General features: G+C 46.0%; 1 protein-coding gene across 1 annotated transcript in view; it reads left to right on the forward strand.

Moving 5' to 3' along the window:
• The window catches only part of LOC141741156 (gamma-aminobutyric acid receptor subunit rho-2), a 35,405-nt gene that overhangs the window by 6,507 nt on the left and 10,861 nt on the right, over positions 1–18,037 (forward strand). The window contains exons 2-4 of the mRNA XM_074581160.1: positions 1,775–1,881; positions 12,394–12,461; positions 16,717–16,940. Coding sequence (XP_074437261.1) covers positions 1,775–1,881; positions 12,394–12,461; positions 16,717–16,940 — 399 coding nt within the window. The remainder of the gene's footprint in view (positions 1–1,774; positions 1,882–12,393; positions 12,462–16,716; positions 16,941–18,037) is intronic.

Raw genomic sequence — 18,037 nt, forward strand, 5'->3', positions numbered from 1 at the left:
TGTTTTGAGTCCTGCTCTGCTATTACCTGTGATTTCTCATGCCATCAAAATTTAATTTTCTTTGATGTATTTGGCAATATGAAAAAAAGATCTATCTCATGCAATCAAGAACAGTTCTGACTAAAAGTGGCTGGAAAGAAAAATATATAAAAAAATTTAGGGCAATAATGGAGAAGCCTTTACAGAAACTTTAGTTGATACCTGTCACCTGCTCTCCTGTATAAACAGGAACAAGTCGTCACAAAAGACAGTTTTATCAAACTCATCCCACATGTAAACAGCAATAAAATTATACATGAAAAACATGGCAAAAAAGAGATGTGCGCTTATAAATGAATAGTGGCGAGTTGCAGAAAGTACATAAAGCTGAAAGAACCCCCCCCCAAGCTATGATCAGAAGTGCTAAAGACCAAAAGTACATCAGGGAGGATTTACCAGACACTGGTGATCAGATTGTCAGAAAAGGCGCCCGATGGGCAGGAGTGTCCAGAGCATCCTTCAGCTCTGCAAAGGCACCGGCGGCTCTATTCAGCTTTGCTGCAGATAGTGAGATACTTCCTATGCCAAAGAGTGGTGGGGGTGGCATGGGAAACCCGCCGGAGAGGGTCAGAAGGTACCAGCATAGCTGTTGTCACGCACTGTTGTAAAGTATGGGTTTGTTTGGTTTTTTTTTTTTTCAAACAACCTTGGTCTTGCTTTTGGATTAAATTGACAAAAAGAGTTATGCATTTCAAAGGCTGTGTAGACTGCCTGTCATTAAAAATAGCTCTATACAAAAATCTTTGTAAATGGGTTAAATTGATTAAAAATTAAATGACAGACCTCTGTCTGTAAATTCGGAATCATCCGTCGTGTACCTGAAGGATTGGGCATGAACTGATGGTTAAACTCTGGCTATTAAACGTAATCCCAGGCTCAGGAAATTCCTGAAAACCTCTGTTTTCTTCCTAAGGCAGCGTCGGTGTCCCCCACCAGCCCTGTGAAGCCTCTGCAGCCACAGATTTGTTCTTAGCAACTCTCTTGTGTGCTATTTACTGTTTGATGATTTTTAAACTAATTGATCAGAGCTTGGCATTTCAGCGAGGCCGTCCCATCGATTTACAGGATGGCGTTGTAGTACCGTCAGGGTTTTCCATACTATTTCCTCATACAGCATGCAATCCAAAGTTTTATTGGATTTTTAATTTGATTCCCCCCCGCCATACTTTGAGTAGAGAGATTTGATTGAACATTTATTGGTACTTAGGCCTTTCCCTGATGGTTAAAGCCAAGCAGACACAGCAGGATCATTCTTCTCCACTTGCAGCTTTTCAGGAGCAGAGGCAATACCGGGGACTGCGAAGTGGAGAGCTTTGTCAGCAGCCCCGACCTCTGCAGAGAAACACAACCTCCCCCTGCAGCAAGCAGTTAGAGGCTAAACTTTTGCCTCCAGCCATTCCTGTGCGGGGAAATGGGTGATTTTTGTCATTGTTAAAAGGCAAAGCAAGTGCACACAAACTGCTGGTACTTCGTGGGGCAGATAGATAGTCTCAGAATAGCATATGACATTGAGTGACCACCGTCAGAAAGATCTTTCTCCTGATAATATCACCCTGGTACCCAGCCAAGCAGGTACCTACGCCGTGGTGCTGGCAGCAGCCCCGCTTCCCTCCATGGGTCTGTGCCCACAAAGCTGCTGGTCTTGCGGCTCTGAAATGGGGCAGGCAGAAGTCGGTCGCAGAGTGCTGCTTGGGCCACAGGAACGTCAGACCAACGCTTTCGCTGTCTTTTGCAGTCACATCTATAAGAAGAATCATGATGTGACCAAAACTTGGAGAGGAAAGACGGAGCAGCTTCTCAGGGTTGATGACCATGACTTCACCATGCGGCCGGCTTTTGGAGGTGAGAATAAAACAGTTCACTTGATTTCACGCTCATCTAATAAAAACTCATCTAAACAATCATGTAATTATTAAAAAAAAAAAAAGCCTCTGGCCAGCTGTACCAGTGGGAAGGAACCACTATCATATAATAATCTGGCTGCAAATACGTTTTCCTCTGACCATTTTCACTCCTTACTGCCAGGCTGGTGCTTGTGCTGGAATTGTTCCTTTTCTCTCCGAGAAGAGAAGATGGTGCTTCTTGTGCTGAAGACCATCCCTGCTTACCTCTAGTCCGGTCAGGAGGTGAGCTTGCTCATTCCAGCGGCTCTCCTGGAGCAAATGAGAGGGGAGAAGCAACGTGTGGAGTCAGGCTTAGATTGGAAAGCACACAGGACCCCAGGCTGGCAGCCCCTGGGCCAGGTAGAGTGTGCATCGTATGCAGTTGCAGGCTCTGAATGGACAGGACCATGCCCAGCTTGTACATTACAGCGGTGAGAAGGAGGGGAATCCCAAATGCTTGCCTTTTGCCAGCTCACGAGACAGCAGTCACCGCTGAACTGGTCTCGGTGAGGGCGGCCATCCAAGCTGTATTTCATCATATTAAAATGCAAGGGAATAGAACAAGCAAAGAAAAATAGCCAGCTCAGAGAGAGTGCAGCTATGGGATCCCTATTTGTCTTGGTGGCTCTGGGTTGAGTAGAGTTGGGTTTAACAGTAAATGGTTTTCGCGGCCAGTGAAGTCAGTGACAAACTCTGCTCTTCCCAAAGGGATGGGATGGAGCTTTCCCTTTGGTGGGCAAAAATCAATGTCAGCGTCAGAGAGGGAATCTTGGTAATCTAGGTAGCAGAGAAAAGCCTCAAAGCATGTGCGTCGAATCTTTAGAAACCCAAATCATTAAAGATTGTGGTGCCGTGTTGGTTTTTCAGATTATTTTTTTTTTTAAGCCAACCTCATTTTTTGCAGTTTGGCTGATGACTTCTGAATGCCTGATGTGGACAGACTGGAAGCACCACTCTCTCCTCGGTGTCACCACTCTGGCCAAAATACCTGCTGGCCCCTGGGGTTGATGGGGTGGGATGTCAGGGATTCTCTGGGAGGAGATCTGGACTCCTTCCCTCGACTCGGTTGGAGATAGCTGGGGAGCCACTGTGATTTTTTTTCTTTTTTCCCCTAGTTGGTTGTATGCCAGGGACATGATGCCTGTGCTTTTTGGGGAAGCTGAGGGGTTTTGTTCTGTTGCACTGACGGTTTAGGTTTTCATGTCCAGTGTCACCACTGCACTGTATTTATGTAAACAGACCAAATTTTTACTATTTTTATCAGTGTCACAGAGCCCATGAGGAACACCTTTGTGCACAGTTCCCACTGAGGAGACACACATAGTTACATGGTTACTCCTCCGGTGCTAATGGAACTGCATTTTAATTTCCTTGTCTTGTTTCCCATGATAGCTCCCATCACAGGCATTAGGATACTGCTAAAACCTAAAAACTTGGAGTAACCTTTATAAAATTGAGGAATATCCTAACAGCCTTCAGTGAGAAGGTGACTTTCTGTAAAGGAAAAACATGGTGTTTCTGTAATTTTTGCTCAAAACCTCCTTATCTTGTAGAGCTACCTGGGACAAAGATGGGGTGTTAGGATAGTTGCATTAAAGTTGCATGTGGTAAAGAACAAAACACAGCGACAGCTTTGTCGAGGCTCCAGCCTTGGAAAGCCTGATTCACATGCATGGAGGTGGCTCGGGTGCTACAGGTTCTTGTGCAGCTGCAGAATTACGCAGTGTATTTCTACTGACAGATGATAAGCCTGACCAAAAAAAATATATAAAGGAAAGGAAACAAAAGCCTGGTAAGAGGCGATCCTTACATTTTCTTCTGTATGTCATTCATCGGGCAGTCACAGTGATTTGCTATGCCCTGTGAGTCCTTCCAGTTTTTTTCCTGTGGCAATGCCAGTCACACTGATGTGGTCTGACCCGCACAGGAGAAAAAGGCTTTTGTACTCCTGAAGCGGAGTAGAGGAGCTCATGGGATGCGTGTGTAACTGGTCACTGCCCTAAGACCGTCTCTGCTCTCTAAGAGCAGCTCATGGTCTAAGGGAGAGTCCAGCCCCATGGCATTGCATTGGCACTTTGATGTTATGGCGCAGGCGGGAAAGGCAACTCATCTCTGGAAAACATAAATAGTATCATAAGGAGATTGTGAGTGACATTAGACTATAAAGAAACCCAGTACTGTAAAAGCGATGGTTCTCAAGCTTGGGGGAATAATGGGCAGCTGTTAACCTTCAACGGTTGGACTCGATGATCTGAAAGGTCCCTTCCAACCTAGGCAATTCCATGACTCAATATTTTTGGTAGACTAGTCTACAACTTTAAGCTAAAAAGGGGATGGGGTCTGCAGCTGCTTTACTGTGGCCACGGTGACTCTTGTTGGTCTGCAGAGCCCAGTCATCAAGCTGCCAGCCCACCACAGCTGTGACCACTGGCCAGAGCAGTCTGGGGTTCTGCAAGGTGAAATGGAAGGAAATCATTAGAGAAAGGTGAAGGTTTTTTTCAAGAAAAAGTATCTTTGTAAAGAGCAAGTGAGCAAGCAAGTGTTGTGTAAGTTGTGTTATTAACAGCCCAGTGAGCACGGTTGTCTTGCCTGCTCTCAGCCCACTAGAGACAGGCTATTGGCTACGGTGGTAATGACAGAGATTTTTACTTTGCTGATGTTCAAAGTAGCCTACATAAGCGAAAATAGACTGTGTTTGTTTTAGCCCTTAGGGAGTTATCTCCATGTCAGCGACTTTGTTCTAGCCAGAAGATGTTCAGGTATTATTTACAAATATTAATATTTAAAGATTATGTAAATGTTTATTTTGCTGCCTTCCTTAAACATCCATTTTAAGCATTTCATCTATGACATCTCGTATTTTACAGGGAGCTTGTGAATAAGCAGCTTTAGTTGATACTTAAAATAGCTGTATCTTCTTCGCTGAGGAACAACCTAATGCTGTACTTTTATTATATTTCTTCATAGCCCAGTAGCCTAATGTCAGCTGGTCCTCGCTGCCCTTTCTGGGCGGTATTTTTGTCAGGGTGGATGGATGAATGGTGGGGTGAATGAAGCATAAGTAGTTCCCTTAGGGTTAGTATCAAGGGCTGGAATAAAACTTGCTTCTCCCTCGACGACCAGCCGTCAGTGGGATGCAGAGGAATGAAGCTCTCCGCAGCCATGTGGCAGCTGAGGAAAGCATCCTGGTGGTGGCTGCCTGCAAGCTGCCCACACCTAAGAGGTCCCAAACACATATACTTTCATTAAAAAAATAAATAATATGTATATATTTGCACACACACACGCATGCAGAAACACTGAAGGCTCTTTCGCCCTTTGCAGACGTGGGCTTTCTTACGGACTTTTGCAAGGCTCTCTGGTCATGCACAAAATATCTGGCAGCAAAGAAGTCTCAAACCTGCTTGTTTCCTATGCAGATATTTTTATCTCGGGGCCTACATCTGCCTCACTCCTTCAAAGATAGATGAGGGGACAGGGAGACTGTCTCAGAGAAAACCAGTGAGCCTTTGAAATCACAGCCAAAGAGAAAATATTAAAGAGATGTCGCGAAGCTTTAGTCTCAGAGTTGGAGTGGAGAACTGACTCCAGGCATTTTCACGGTAGCACGCTCTTCCCTATCTTCCAAAACCTGCTGCAGTGTTAAAAAATAAAAACCATGTTTATATTCAGCACCTGTTTCTGACTGGGAACGGACTCACCCTTTGCAGCTTTACTGGCTGCTCCTCAGTGGGTGCTTTTAGGTGCCAAGACACGCTGGGATGCGACAGGCTTTAATGTTGGGCACCTTCTGAAGTCATTCCTGAAGGGGACTTGTGGAAACCTCCTGGGTTCCCCGGAGGGTTTAGCTCCAGACCAGATGTTCCATTCAACCTGGGACAGAGTTTAGTATTCAAACTGGAGTTTTTGCAAGGTGAAACAAGCCACAAAGCCTTCTCAGTGTCAGAACCCACACAAAATGGAGACTTGTTGGATCCATCTGTTCTGTATGTACAACCACTGAATGCAGATGCAAAGTGAGTCTTCTCTAAAGGTAATTTGCAATGCATCTTTTCTATATGCAGCACCTAAGTCGAATGTGTAATGTCTTTCTACTGAAGAGCAGGTCACAAAACAGAGCAGCTCACTGCAGAGGGAAGAGAAACGAGGGAGGACTCTTACTGCTGATTCTCAGGACACTGGGTTGTGAACTTGGCAAAGGAATAAAGACCTATAAAGCCACAAACACCTTGATAGGCTGGTCCCTGACTATCTTTTTAATACCCAAGTTCAGTTGTTTGAGGCAAAGACTCTGACATGCAGGAATTTAGAGAAAGAAGATGTTGCTGATGCAGTTTCAGAAGGTGGTACCTTTACAGTGAGAAGGTGCGAGGGTGCTCTGTCGTATCACTTCTAAGTCCCATACAGAAATTGTGGGGCTAGCTAAATTAGGCTACTGCCTAATACAAGAGAGAAAGTAGAAGTGCTTCCATCAGCCTCGGGTTGTGCTTCAGGTCACTTAAATCCTCTCTCAGCATGCAAATATAATATATCTCCCTCAAAATGAAAAAATATTTTCCATTTCTAATTTTTATGTCATCAGATTTGCTAATGACTGTGTGAGTGTCTTGAGCTTACTTGGAAGCTGCCACTGTGCTGTGTCTGAGGTGCAAGGGGAATAGTTTATTGATATGTTAGTTTCTGTGTTTTAAGTGGAAGCCCGTGACTTTTATGAAGCTTTTTAAGATTCCAGGTTTTGCTTTCTGGTTGTGTCAGTCCTGCTGAATTAGGATTTGTGTTCTGCAAGATATTGCTGTGGACAGTGATGGAGATAATGGATGTTGACATGTTTGCTGTTTCTGGAAGAAATGCTTCAGTTGAAGGTTGTACAATTTCTCTCTGGACCTTGATCTATAAATACGTGAGCTCATGCTTAATTTGAATAATTCCATGAATTTGGATGACACTTTTCAGAGACCTGAAAGTATGAGCTGAAAAGCTTTGCTGGCCTGCAGTCTTTGAGCAAAGCAGCACCGCTTCCTCTTCTCAGCCAAATCCACAGCTTTCACAGCGATCCGTGTAGCTTCCCATCCAGCAGTGAGGATCCCATCCTAGAGAGGAACCTGAGGTTTGAGATTTCTCCAGTGTTCAGTATTCAGGTCTTTTCCCGCTTGTAATTCTCCAAGCTGATCCTTCTGTATTTCCTCTCTCTGAAGAAAAAATGAATATTGATAAAATATCGTTTATGACAAGAAAAAGCTAGTCGATGAGGGCTTTTTTACATTCAGTGCTGTTATCTGAGTTTCTTGTCCTCTGTCTACATGCTCAGTGTGTCAGACACCATCTCAGCTGTTCTTTTCCCTTCCCATTCACACCTTCCTCATCCTCTGCTCCCTCTCAATAAAGAGATTTTTTTCTGTTTGCTCATCCCTAGTGGCATTTGATGGGGAATTTGCCAAAGCATCTGCAGTCCCAGTGGTTGAACAGTTTAGTTTCCAGAGGAACGGGATTAAAAATCTAGCAGTTCCCGACTGACTCCAAGGATTAGAGAGATCAAACATCTCTTGACAACTTTCTGTGACTGATCAACAGCCGTTTGATTCAATCGTACGTGCTGTAGCCAAGATGAGCTTTAAGGAAACCCAGGGTTTGTTTCTGTGGTTTAAAGAGGGCATTTCTTTATGGGACTTCTGTTTTTTGCTTCAGACACTGCATGCATGTACAATGTTCCTCGCATCAAGTGCCTCTGCCGAACTGCATCTTAGTAGAAGTATCGAAGTGTGATGGGCCAAGTGAATATGCAATTATCATTATCGTTATCAGTTATGCTCATTGTCTAAAGCAGGAGTTGGAGATCAGTAACATTTGGGCTGTCCCCACTGGCCCTTCACCCACTCTTCCCTGCTCAGCCCAACCTCTTGGCCAAGCCTCCTCCAAAGGGTGTCAGTGTCTCAACGTGCCCTCATCCCCATTCCTGCGCTTTCTCATTGCCTCAGACCCAGGTGCTGAGTGAGGAGCAGGCAGAAGGGAAAAGCAGTGATTTCTCCTGCTGATTATAGTAGGAATTTGCCCAAGAAAGGCAGGGTAAATATTTCCACTGATAAGTAAGTTTTACAGTCTCATCTTCATACTGTCTGTATTAAGAACTTCATGTTTGAGTCCAGGGCTCAAATGAATTCTCCCTCTCTCTCTTATACTCACTGTTTTATCATCCCTCAAATTTGTGATTAATTGCAGAAAAGAAAAAAGTAAAAGCAGTGTCATTGATGTGCAAGACACATAACCCAACCTCAGGCCTCTTCTCTCAGGGGCTTTCCAGACCATCCAGCTTCACACTGAACACCCTTTATTTGGGATTTAATAAAGCTTCATGGCAGCTCTAGAATGAACTTTAGACCTTGTCCTTGCAATGAGGTAACTGCTGGTTATCTGGGAGTCAAACTGAGCATTTGGTGCAGGAACATGAAAATAAGAATATGGACATGGTATTTTATCTTCAAGAGCAGATAGGGAAGGACAGGAGAGAGGGACAAATGCCAACTTGAGAGTGATCTTCTGTTTGTGGTTTTGTTTTTTGTGGTTTTGCTTTTGTATTTGGTTTGTTTTTTGGTTTGTTTTTTTTTTTTTTTAGTCTCTGATTAGTGTTCAGACAAGCGTGGAAATTGCAGCAGTAAATAGACTTTGGATTGGTTTTGATTTCCTGAATCAAGGCTAAATTAAGCAGTGATACACGGAGAGTGTCTCTTGCAGTCTGGAAGCTGAAGGGGGGGCTGCCCATCACGTGGTGGGCACGCAGCCCCTGGGCACCGGGGAGATGCAGTGGGAAGTACCACGGCAGGCTGCTGCCTTCCTCCTCCAGCACACCCTGATTGCGCTGAGAAGCCGCCCTGGCAGGGGCCGTGCCTTCTCTGTTCGCACTGTGCCTCCCGTGACGCGGCTGTTTGGAAGCACTGTGGGCACGACTGCGATGTCAACAGCTGTGTGTGACAACAAATAGTATTAGTTACAAATGCCTTCTCTGGCAAGGGCCAGAGGCAGTGCTGAGGCCAGCCTTGTGCCTGCCCTGACGTGGGCTGTGTTGGACCGTGGAGCCTTTCTGAAGTGACTTACTCCGAGCATTGAGCCTTGCTGTAGCAGAGGCCCAAGTATCACAAACATGTCTACGCTGAAGAGCTATGAGGTTATTTAAAGACATTAAGGGAATAGATAAATATTTCAATCATTGCTTAGGCTCTTCTTGACCACCATGTGTGACTTCATGAGATATCTGAGCAAAGAAAGGCTAATTGGCTACCAACAGGGCACTGTGTTGTTTCCCTGTTGATAATACTGCATGTCAACTTGTTATTACCACAGATACAGTACTTTTCACTGCCTTGTTTAAAAAAAAAACAACAACAAAGCAAGCTTTACTGAGCTGGAGGAATGTCATATAGAAATTTTTTCTTTAGGTGTTGTTTAACTTCTGTTTCCTCAATGTCCTAAATAATCACAGAGAGTAGAAGGAAGTGTGGCTGCAACCAAGGTGTAAACTGATAGATTGATTTCTGATTGAAAAGGAACTGCTTTCAAATACTGTATGTAAGATGGGCAGGGTACGTAGTGAGATGTAGCATCACTTATTGGATCAACTGAAAGAACCGTAAGTAACAAACCACCTCCTTAAAAACAGCACTCTATAAGCTGATTTGCTTGTTAGATCTTGTCATATTCCAGAACCACTCAACTGACAAGGACGAAGGGGAGCAGAATACTGCAAAGCTATTGCCACAATATTTCCACTTAATGAAGCCGCTAATTCCTCTGGTCAAACCAGAAGGTGATGGATTTGTGGGGTGACAGAAGGGCCGTGTGCTAGTCATTGTCTGCTGAATGCTGGATTGTAGATTAGGAAGGACACATCTGCCTTGGACATAAGCGATGTCTCCTCCTGGAGCAAGGGGCCAGTTAAAAGAAAGGATGCACGGCAAGGCGGACAAGGAAAAGATATCTGTGATTTTGCCTCGGATTTGCCTCTCTTTGATAAGTTACAATGGTCTGAGAAGGAATCTACTGTCTGATGAATGGTTGCATCCTGTAGCCAGATCAGTAGGAACGGAGCACGTTTCCTGGCCCAGCAGGCAGGAACTGGCTCCTGAGGAGCTGAGCTGGTGTGACCAAAAGCTGAGGGCTCTCTGACCTGCCGTCCTCCTCCCTGCCTGTCTCCCCCGGCCCTGGTGGCCAACTCAGCCACCTGACAGGTCTTTCCCTGGCCTGACTCAAGTCACTGATTTGGAAGAAAATAGTCCAATTGCTGCTGCTGCTGTTGGTTTTGGCTGGGTTAATGTTCTGTGAGCTGAAGAGCCTTGTAGAAGGTCCCATCACAAGCTCGGTCTACTCCTCTATGCAACTTCACCCTTTGCTGAAAGTCATTCCCTGTGTAGTTCGGGCAGGGGGCTGAGGGCCGTTCTGGCCTGCTGAACGAGCACCCCTGTGTTGTGAAGCCCTGTGTGCAAGAGGAAAAAAGTCTTCAGCACTTCTCAGCCCCGCTGCTGGGCACGGTTGTGGCAGCATGTCTGCATTTCATCAGTGGGTGCAGTCTCGGGCTTTGTGGCTTTTCCCAGTTTTGGGGAATACCTGGGAGAAGGGGAACTGAACACCAACACGGTGAGAATTTCCTTGGCCTCCTTATAACAGGGAGCAAGATGGGCTCATGTCATTAGAGTGAAAAATCTTACCAAAGTCTCTAGGCTCCTGGGAAACATGCCAGTGCTGATTAATTGAAATTTCTCCCCAAGTAAATCTTCCTGCAAACACCCTTCAGCTTGGACAGACACCAGCAAGACACAAATAGGAGTGAGCAAATGTTTGCTGGCATTTTTTTTAAGCATGAATTGCGCAGCTCTGCATCTGAACGTGACAGGTAGGTGTCTGTAAGCATCTAGGAGTCATCTAAAAGTGCTGGGTTAGCCACGTTTCAGCTTCATTGCTGGGGGCAACAGTCACTTAAATTGGAATTGGTGGTGCCGAGGACCCTGGCCCTGCTCCACAGGGTTCGCTTCAGGGTGCCTGTACCCAGCACAGCCGCTGATGGACAGGGCGGGTGGAAGGGGGACAGTGTCACCGTCAGCACACTCTGCTCTAATTCGGTGAGGCTGGCTTACCAAAGCCCTAGCAAAACCTGTATCGGGGCCAGTCCCAGTAATCAGCTTGTCTCGTGGGCTTTGTGATTACCCTTTCCCTACCAAAGCTGAGTTGGTGCTTCTTTCTCCTCCAGCAGAGGAAAATGCAAGGTTGTGTTCAAAAGCCCTGAAGATGGGTGTGACTCTGTGTGTGCCGCTGCAGGTACAGAAGCAGGACAGATGGCAGCTTGCAAAAGCGCTCTGCAGTCTCAAAACAGCAGTTCTGCTGCCTTCTTAGGCTTACGGTGCATTCAGAGCTTGGATGTGGTCTTGAAGAAGATGCTACTGTAGCTAAGTACTGCATGGCACTGCGCAGATATGGGTCTGGGTCTACAAAGGGATTGTGGTGCCTCTTAAATACCATCCAACTGCTAATCAGGTTCAAGACCTAGGTGCTAAAAATCTTTGCAAACCTTCATGGAGGCCACTATGGTCCTCGGAAAATTCATTTCTGCAGGGCAAGTCCCAGACGTGTCAGCAGAGCAGTCTGTCTCGCTGACAGTGGCCAGGCTGGAGGTACGCTCTAGGTACGCGCATCGGCACAAGCCCTGTGAGACCCACTGCCACACACTGAGAGCTCAACGTAACAGTGGATCCACCTGGACTGTTCCTCAGCAGTTCCAGCTGACCTGCCTTGGTGGGCGCATCTCTGTAGGCACTTACCTCCTCAGTGCACTGGAAAAGGTGAAAAAAAGCTGTGTAAGGACACACTATGTGGAACGTGAGTAACCTGAGGAGGTCCTGTTCACTAATGAGCAGCAGTCTACGGTGAAATTTTGATATAGGGTTTCTAGTTATAGAGGAGTATGAATTTTCTTTGTGAATTTTCTGATTGCTAATTTTAAAACTGCTGTGGAAAACTCTTAACATCATCAATGGGTATATGAATGAAAATGGTGATGGGCTCTTGAGAGTTTAATGTAGCTTGTCTTGTTGATAAGAAATGAGAAACCCGCAAGGCAGAGTTCTTTACTCGCAGTTTCTTCTTCTCAGTCCCCTGTTCTTGCAGCCACACTTGTTCATAAAGGCCTAAAATTTATGATGGGATGGCTCAGCTTTTAGAAACATATGCAAATGTTTCATCCAAGCTCTGGATTAGCTGGGCAGTGTCAACATTGCAGTGCTTGCCAAGGGCAAGATAATTCAGTGTTTCAGAAGGGGCCTTACATGGTTATTCACTGACTCTTCCATCAGCCCCCTCATGAAGAATCATGGATAGAAAAGTATAGCATAAGCTCAGAAATGTTTTGCATGCTACCTTATAGTGCTAATTAAATGCAAATGATGTAAAAGAACAGTTATTTACATATCTAAATCTCATTCTCCTACAGGCCCTGCAATTCCTGTTGGGGTGGATGTGCAAGTTGAAAGCTTGGACAGTATTTCTGAGGTTGACATGGTACGTAATCCTCTTTTAAGCCTCAATTATTCCTAGTCATAAAAAGTCCCTCCCACTGGAAATCTATGGATTTCAAATTATTGGTCAGAGGAAAGTAATGGCAGCATTTGGCAAATGCAAAGAGGTTGATACTCAGAACCTGAGACTTGATAAAACCGGGTGATCTTCAGATAAAGATTAAAAGTATGAAGGAAAAAGGGGCCTTAAGTCAGGGAAAAATCAGTGCTATGAATGATCTATCACAACCGAAAATAGAAATGGCTGCTTAAGAAGATTTGAAGATATATGGTGAAGTTCACATAAGCCGCGCTTAACTGCAGGAGTTTTCTTCCTTAGGGAACCGTTGAGTCCATTTGTTTTAAATGCGTAATTCTGGGAGGTGCGTTAGAAAATTAAGTTGGCAATGTAGATGAGAAGGAGCCGCTCCTGCTCCTTCATCACTGGGAGTAACCTCACCGAGGGGCATGAGTGGGAGCTGCCAGGGGGGAGCCTGGGCTGCCTCTGCACAACTGGAATTTGGTGTGGGGGAATAGTCTTTCAGTCACTGATGATGCTGTTCAGGAAATTTGCACCAAGTTCAATTGTGATTTACCTTATTTTTTAATTAATTAAAAAACAGGAGGAAATACATGCCGTTGTTAACCCTCAACAGGTTTCAAGGTGTTTCCAGTGAAAAGAGTGTTCACAAGCATTTTCTTGTTTGGTTTTGGGGTGGGTTTGTTTTTTTTTTGGTTTGGGTTTGTCTTTTTTTTTTTCCAAACTATAGGAAATGGAATTAAAACACTGGAAAGAGAAGTGGAAAGGGGAACATAGAGGAGAAGCGGAAGCTTCTTGATTCCTTCCTCCTTCTGCCTTTTCCTCCCTGCTTTTGGGCACCTTCTCTGTTCTAGGCAAGACATGAAGACTTAAAGGAAGAGCTTTAGGCTGATGAATTTTTATTGTGGTGCAATTCCATCTATCATTAAAAGAAGGGAGCTCGCCTGCCTGAATATCGGAAGAGGGGGCCTGGGGGGATGCCTGCAATGAAGCGGGTGGGAGGGAGCTTTCGGTGCGGGCAATGGCTGTCGGCAAGGAGACTCGCTGCTCTAATGTATCAAGAGAATGTCGTAGCTGCAAAAAGACCCAATTAGTGCAAATAAATAACTTGCAATGCTTTCTGTCAGGAGCATCTGATTTCAACAAAAGTCTTGCCCATCAGGAAGCTCTGAGGGCAGCTCTCCCTCCCTTTGCTGTAGACAGCTCTGCAGTCCTATTTTCCCAGCACAGGACAAGTACTTTCCACAGCAGTTGCTGATTTGTATTTGGGGCAGAAGAACGGTCTCCCAGATCAGCCTGGGATATGCTGGTTTGGTTTTCCAGCAGTTTGGCCCAGCGTGGGTGTTCACGGAGAGGAGAGCGGGCAGGAAGCACAGCCAGGGGAGCCAGGTTGGCTGTGTGTCCTGGTTTGAGCGACACAGGACTAATTTATCTTCTAATGCTTGGGAAAACTACACTTTTAGAAGACTCCAGTGTCTGAATTCATGAAAATATTTACTTTATAGCCAGCTAGGCCACATGGGATTCAAGGTCTCGGTGTTTTCAAGCCTTGCCAGGTGCAGGGATGAGGAGGAGCAAGACCCGGGCACTTGACCCAAGTTGCCAACAGGATTATTTCATACCATGAACGTCACGTTCCATCTAAATTAGAATGTTTGCTGTGTGGTGCTCTCTCCCTTGATGGTGGTGATCCGGAGAACTCCTTGCCCCAGTGCCAGACCCCTGAGCCGTTCTCTTCCTCCCGGAGCCGTAGCGCTTGCAGTGTCCCACATTTGCTGTCCCCTGCGGGGAGTGCACAGCTTCCTGCTGATAGCATTGGCTGAGTATAATCCTTGTATATTTTATATATACCTATATATATATACACCATATATATATATGGTTCTTTAATATTATTAATTGTTTAGTCTTATCCTATTAAATCTATTTATATTTCAACCCTCGTGTTTCCTTGTTTTCCCCGATTCTCCTTCCTGGTTGGGGAGGGTTCATCAGGTGAGAGAATAATTGTCTAAACGACAATAAATTGTTATGGGTTTCTCAAACCATAACACTGTGCCTGCACCAGACTAGCCTCTTCGGCTCCCCGCTGCAGAGCAGAGCTGCAGGCAGGACTTTCAAACTGCTCTGAAGGGTTAGTGGCCTTGGAAACTGGGTACCCTTGGTCAGGAAGCATTTGGCTACCGCTGCTTCAACAGGCACCTGGTGTCCCAAAGAGGCAGCAGACTGAAGCTGGCTGCTGCTTTGTGCACGGGTGGGGGATGCTCTCAAGGCTGCCCGGAGCGCGGCACAAACATGAAATGTGCTGCCAGAAGTGAAGCATTTGTGCACGCTCATTCGCCGTGCCTCCAGCAGGTACCATCGTTCTCTCACTCATTGTAAAACTTGTTTCCTAAGGGATTTTCCTGCTCATGAATGGTGAAATAAATGCCTTTTCTTGGTTTGTAACCAGTACGTGTGCTGGTCAGAAAGGAACAAGTGACTGCAAATTGCCTCCTTTGACTCAGCCCATGAGAAAACATCCATAAGTTGGATTTTGTGCTTAGAAGCTGTGCCAGCTGCCACTCGGGCTTGATGTTGGCAGCACTTGGTCGCCATTGGCCGACTTGTGTGTTGGCCATTGGGGGCCTGTTTGGAGAGAGAAGGGTGCAGAAGGCGAGGGAGGAGGGCTCCTGCCCGGCGGGATGGGGAAAGGGCCACACCTGGGAAGGACAGCCCTTCCCACGCTGTCCCTGCAGGCAGTCTCTGTGCCCCACTGTGGTGGCTGTAAGTCACGCCGGGGGTGCCTGGCGGATGCCACGTTGGTCCCTGTGCCCCTGTGCTCCCATGATGGAGCTGCCCAGAGGCATTCTGCAGCCTCAGGCTGCCTGGCCCTCCTCTTGCACCACGGCCAGAGGGCTGGTCAGAGCTGTTCACCCTGAATAGCCAACCATATTTTTACCCCTTTTTTTCCTTCTGGTGTAGGTGGCACTAACTCCTAAGAAACCATCAGTTATGCCTCTTCCCTGCTTTCCTTTTCCCCAGCTCCAGTCAAGCTGATGTGCTTTCCTCATCCAGCCCCTGATGTTGACTTCTCCAGCCAGGTTGCAACCTCAGCCCTGCTGGTAGCAGCAGTCGCTAGAAGAGTTTCTTTGGGACTGTAGCTGGAAGAGGAAGGTGGCCAGTGTCCAGTAGGGAACAGGATCTGGCAGCATCCCTGGGGGGAGCAGGGATGGAGGCTGGGACCAGTCTGCCAAGGCGGGGACCTGCAGGTGGGTGAGCAGAAGTGTCCCTCTGGCAGGTCCCTGCCATGGTCAGAGAGGGAGGTGTCTGGCCAGCTCTGCCCCATGCAGGACAGCAAGGCAAGGGCTGGCGCTGGGGAATTCTTTGACAAATTAATGGAAAAACCTATTGGCAATGTGAGACTGTTGCCAGGGCAGCCCTTTGAAATGGAGAGTTGGGTTAACCGATGGTTTGTCATCGGGAAAGCAAAATGAGGTGGTGATGGTGGTTTTAGAAAGCAGTTGCCAAGTGGTTAGAAAGAGATCCCAGCCTGCGTTGCTGCCTGCCTGGGCTTGGCAGCTGCGGCTCCTGTAACCACTGGCTTAATTGGGAATATAAAGAAAATGACTGTATTTGATCTCACAGCATGAGAGAGTAAACTCAGCTCTGAAAGCAGCAGCTGCCAGGTTGGGATCAACAAACAGATGTTTTCCTTTGTGTAACTGAAGCTCCTGCCCCCTCAATGAGCTTAAAAGAGAGCTTTATTTATACACTTGTACAGTAGGAAAAACGGTTCCCTCACTTGGTTGCTGTTTGCAACAATTTAGTTCTTTTGGGGATAAATTGCTTAGTCTTTAGCCTGATCATTAAGGTAATTCTGAAAGTTTTTCCTTCTTGAACATGTTATTGATACCGTAGTCCTACAAGATAATTTTGCTGGGATGGAAGAATCATTTCTGCAGGGCAGTGCTGCTCTCAGGGAATATTTATACCCCTTTTAGGACTGAACATTACTAAATACTGTAACACATTGATTAGGCGTTTATTTTTTTTTTTGTCTGAAATAATTTTGTCAGGAAAATCTATTCACAAAGAGCACTGGTCTAGGGAAGAAACAGGAGTTGAGAGGGGAGGGATTTCATCTTCTTGGTAGAAGTGAGTTTTATTTCTGGCGTTTCCTAGGTGTAGAAACCAACTCTGACACACCTCTCTCTGTTTCTCTTCCTTTTTCGTGAAGGATTTCACTATGACTCTGTACTTAAGGCACTACTGGAGGGATGAGCGTCTCTCGTTTCCCAGCACCACCAACAAGAGCATGACCTTTGATGGCAGGCTGGTGAAGAAGATCTGGGTCCCCGACGTCTTCTTCGTGCACTCCAAAAGGTCCTTCACTCACGACACCACCACGGACAACATCATGCTGCGAGTGTTCCCCGATGGTCATGTCCTCTACAGCATGAGGTAACGGCACTGCTCCTGGACACCCCCCGGGGCTTCACTGTCAATTTTGCTCCCAGTGTGGCTTTGGTGACGACCAGGACTGCTACTGCCAACCCTCCTACTCCCACTGCTGATGCAGAAACCTGTTTCCAGTGTGGCCAGTACAAGATGCTTCACAGGAAGCTGCGAGAACCCATGCTGTCGGCAGTAACAGGATAATCTTCTCCTGGGAGGAAACGTTCCCCTAATTCTTTGCAGTCAGAGGAGGGCTTAGTCGAGCGGGAATGTTCATCCCGGGGTCAGTGTGCGATTAAACTGGAAGCTGCTGATATACCAGATGGTGACCTCTATAATTATCCTATTTTGCTTCCTGTTTGTCTAGAAAAACTTTTTTTTTTTTTCATTTTCATGTTGATGTAAAGGTTTAAGTTTAGTTTATTTATGAAATGGCAGCATTAAAGGCCCCCTGCAGTCCCTGATTTTCTAGCAGGTTTGTTGGCTGGAAGAATCCTGATGTGTGTCTGTCATGACCTAAAGGGCTACCCGGCCTGCGGGTGTACAGAGATCGTGACTGTGGGTTTGCAGGATTCTGTAATACACAAGGACATGGAGGCTTTGTCCTCAAAACTTCTCTACCTTATTACAGATTCCAAAAATACCACAAAAATCACCACTAGCAAGTATACCTATGATTAATAAAGTGAGTATGTATGTATCATGACATTACAAATTACTGTCAGCGATCAATAATATAGCATCAGTAAATCATATAGCAACAGCCAATAACAGCAATAACCAAGTAGGTATATACTATTACAGGTTACTACAAATTTATCATTAGTGGGGCAACTCATTGACAATATAACAGCAGATATACTTACGATGGATATGCTTATACGGATGTATAATACTGGTACCAAGTGAAACCGTCATCAAGTGAACCAAATTATCCTACTGGTGGGAGGACAAACCAAAACAGCCCCAAAAGTAGGCCCAGAGGGGGATCAACGCGACAACAGACAGAGTCTCACTTCAGCGATGCTCCGTGTCACGAGGTTTGGAGTCAGCCGGGCGTCCCCAGTGAGAGTCCAAGAGCTGGCAGAAAGTTCACGCAGCGA

The sequence above is a fragment of the Larus michahellis genome, chromosome 3, assembly GCF_964199755.1.
Source record: "Larus michahellis chromosome 3, bLarMic1.1, whole genome shotgun sequence".
NCBI lineage: Eukaryota > Metazoa > Chordata > Aves > Charadriiformes > Laridae > Larus > Larus michahellis.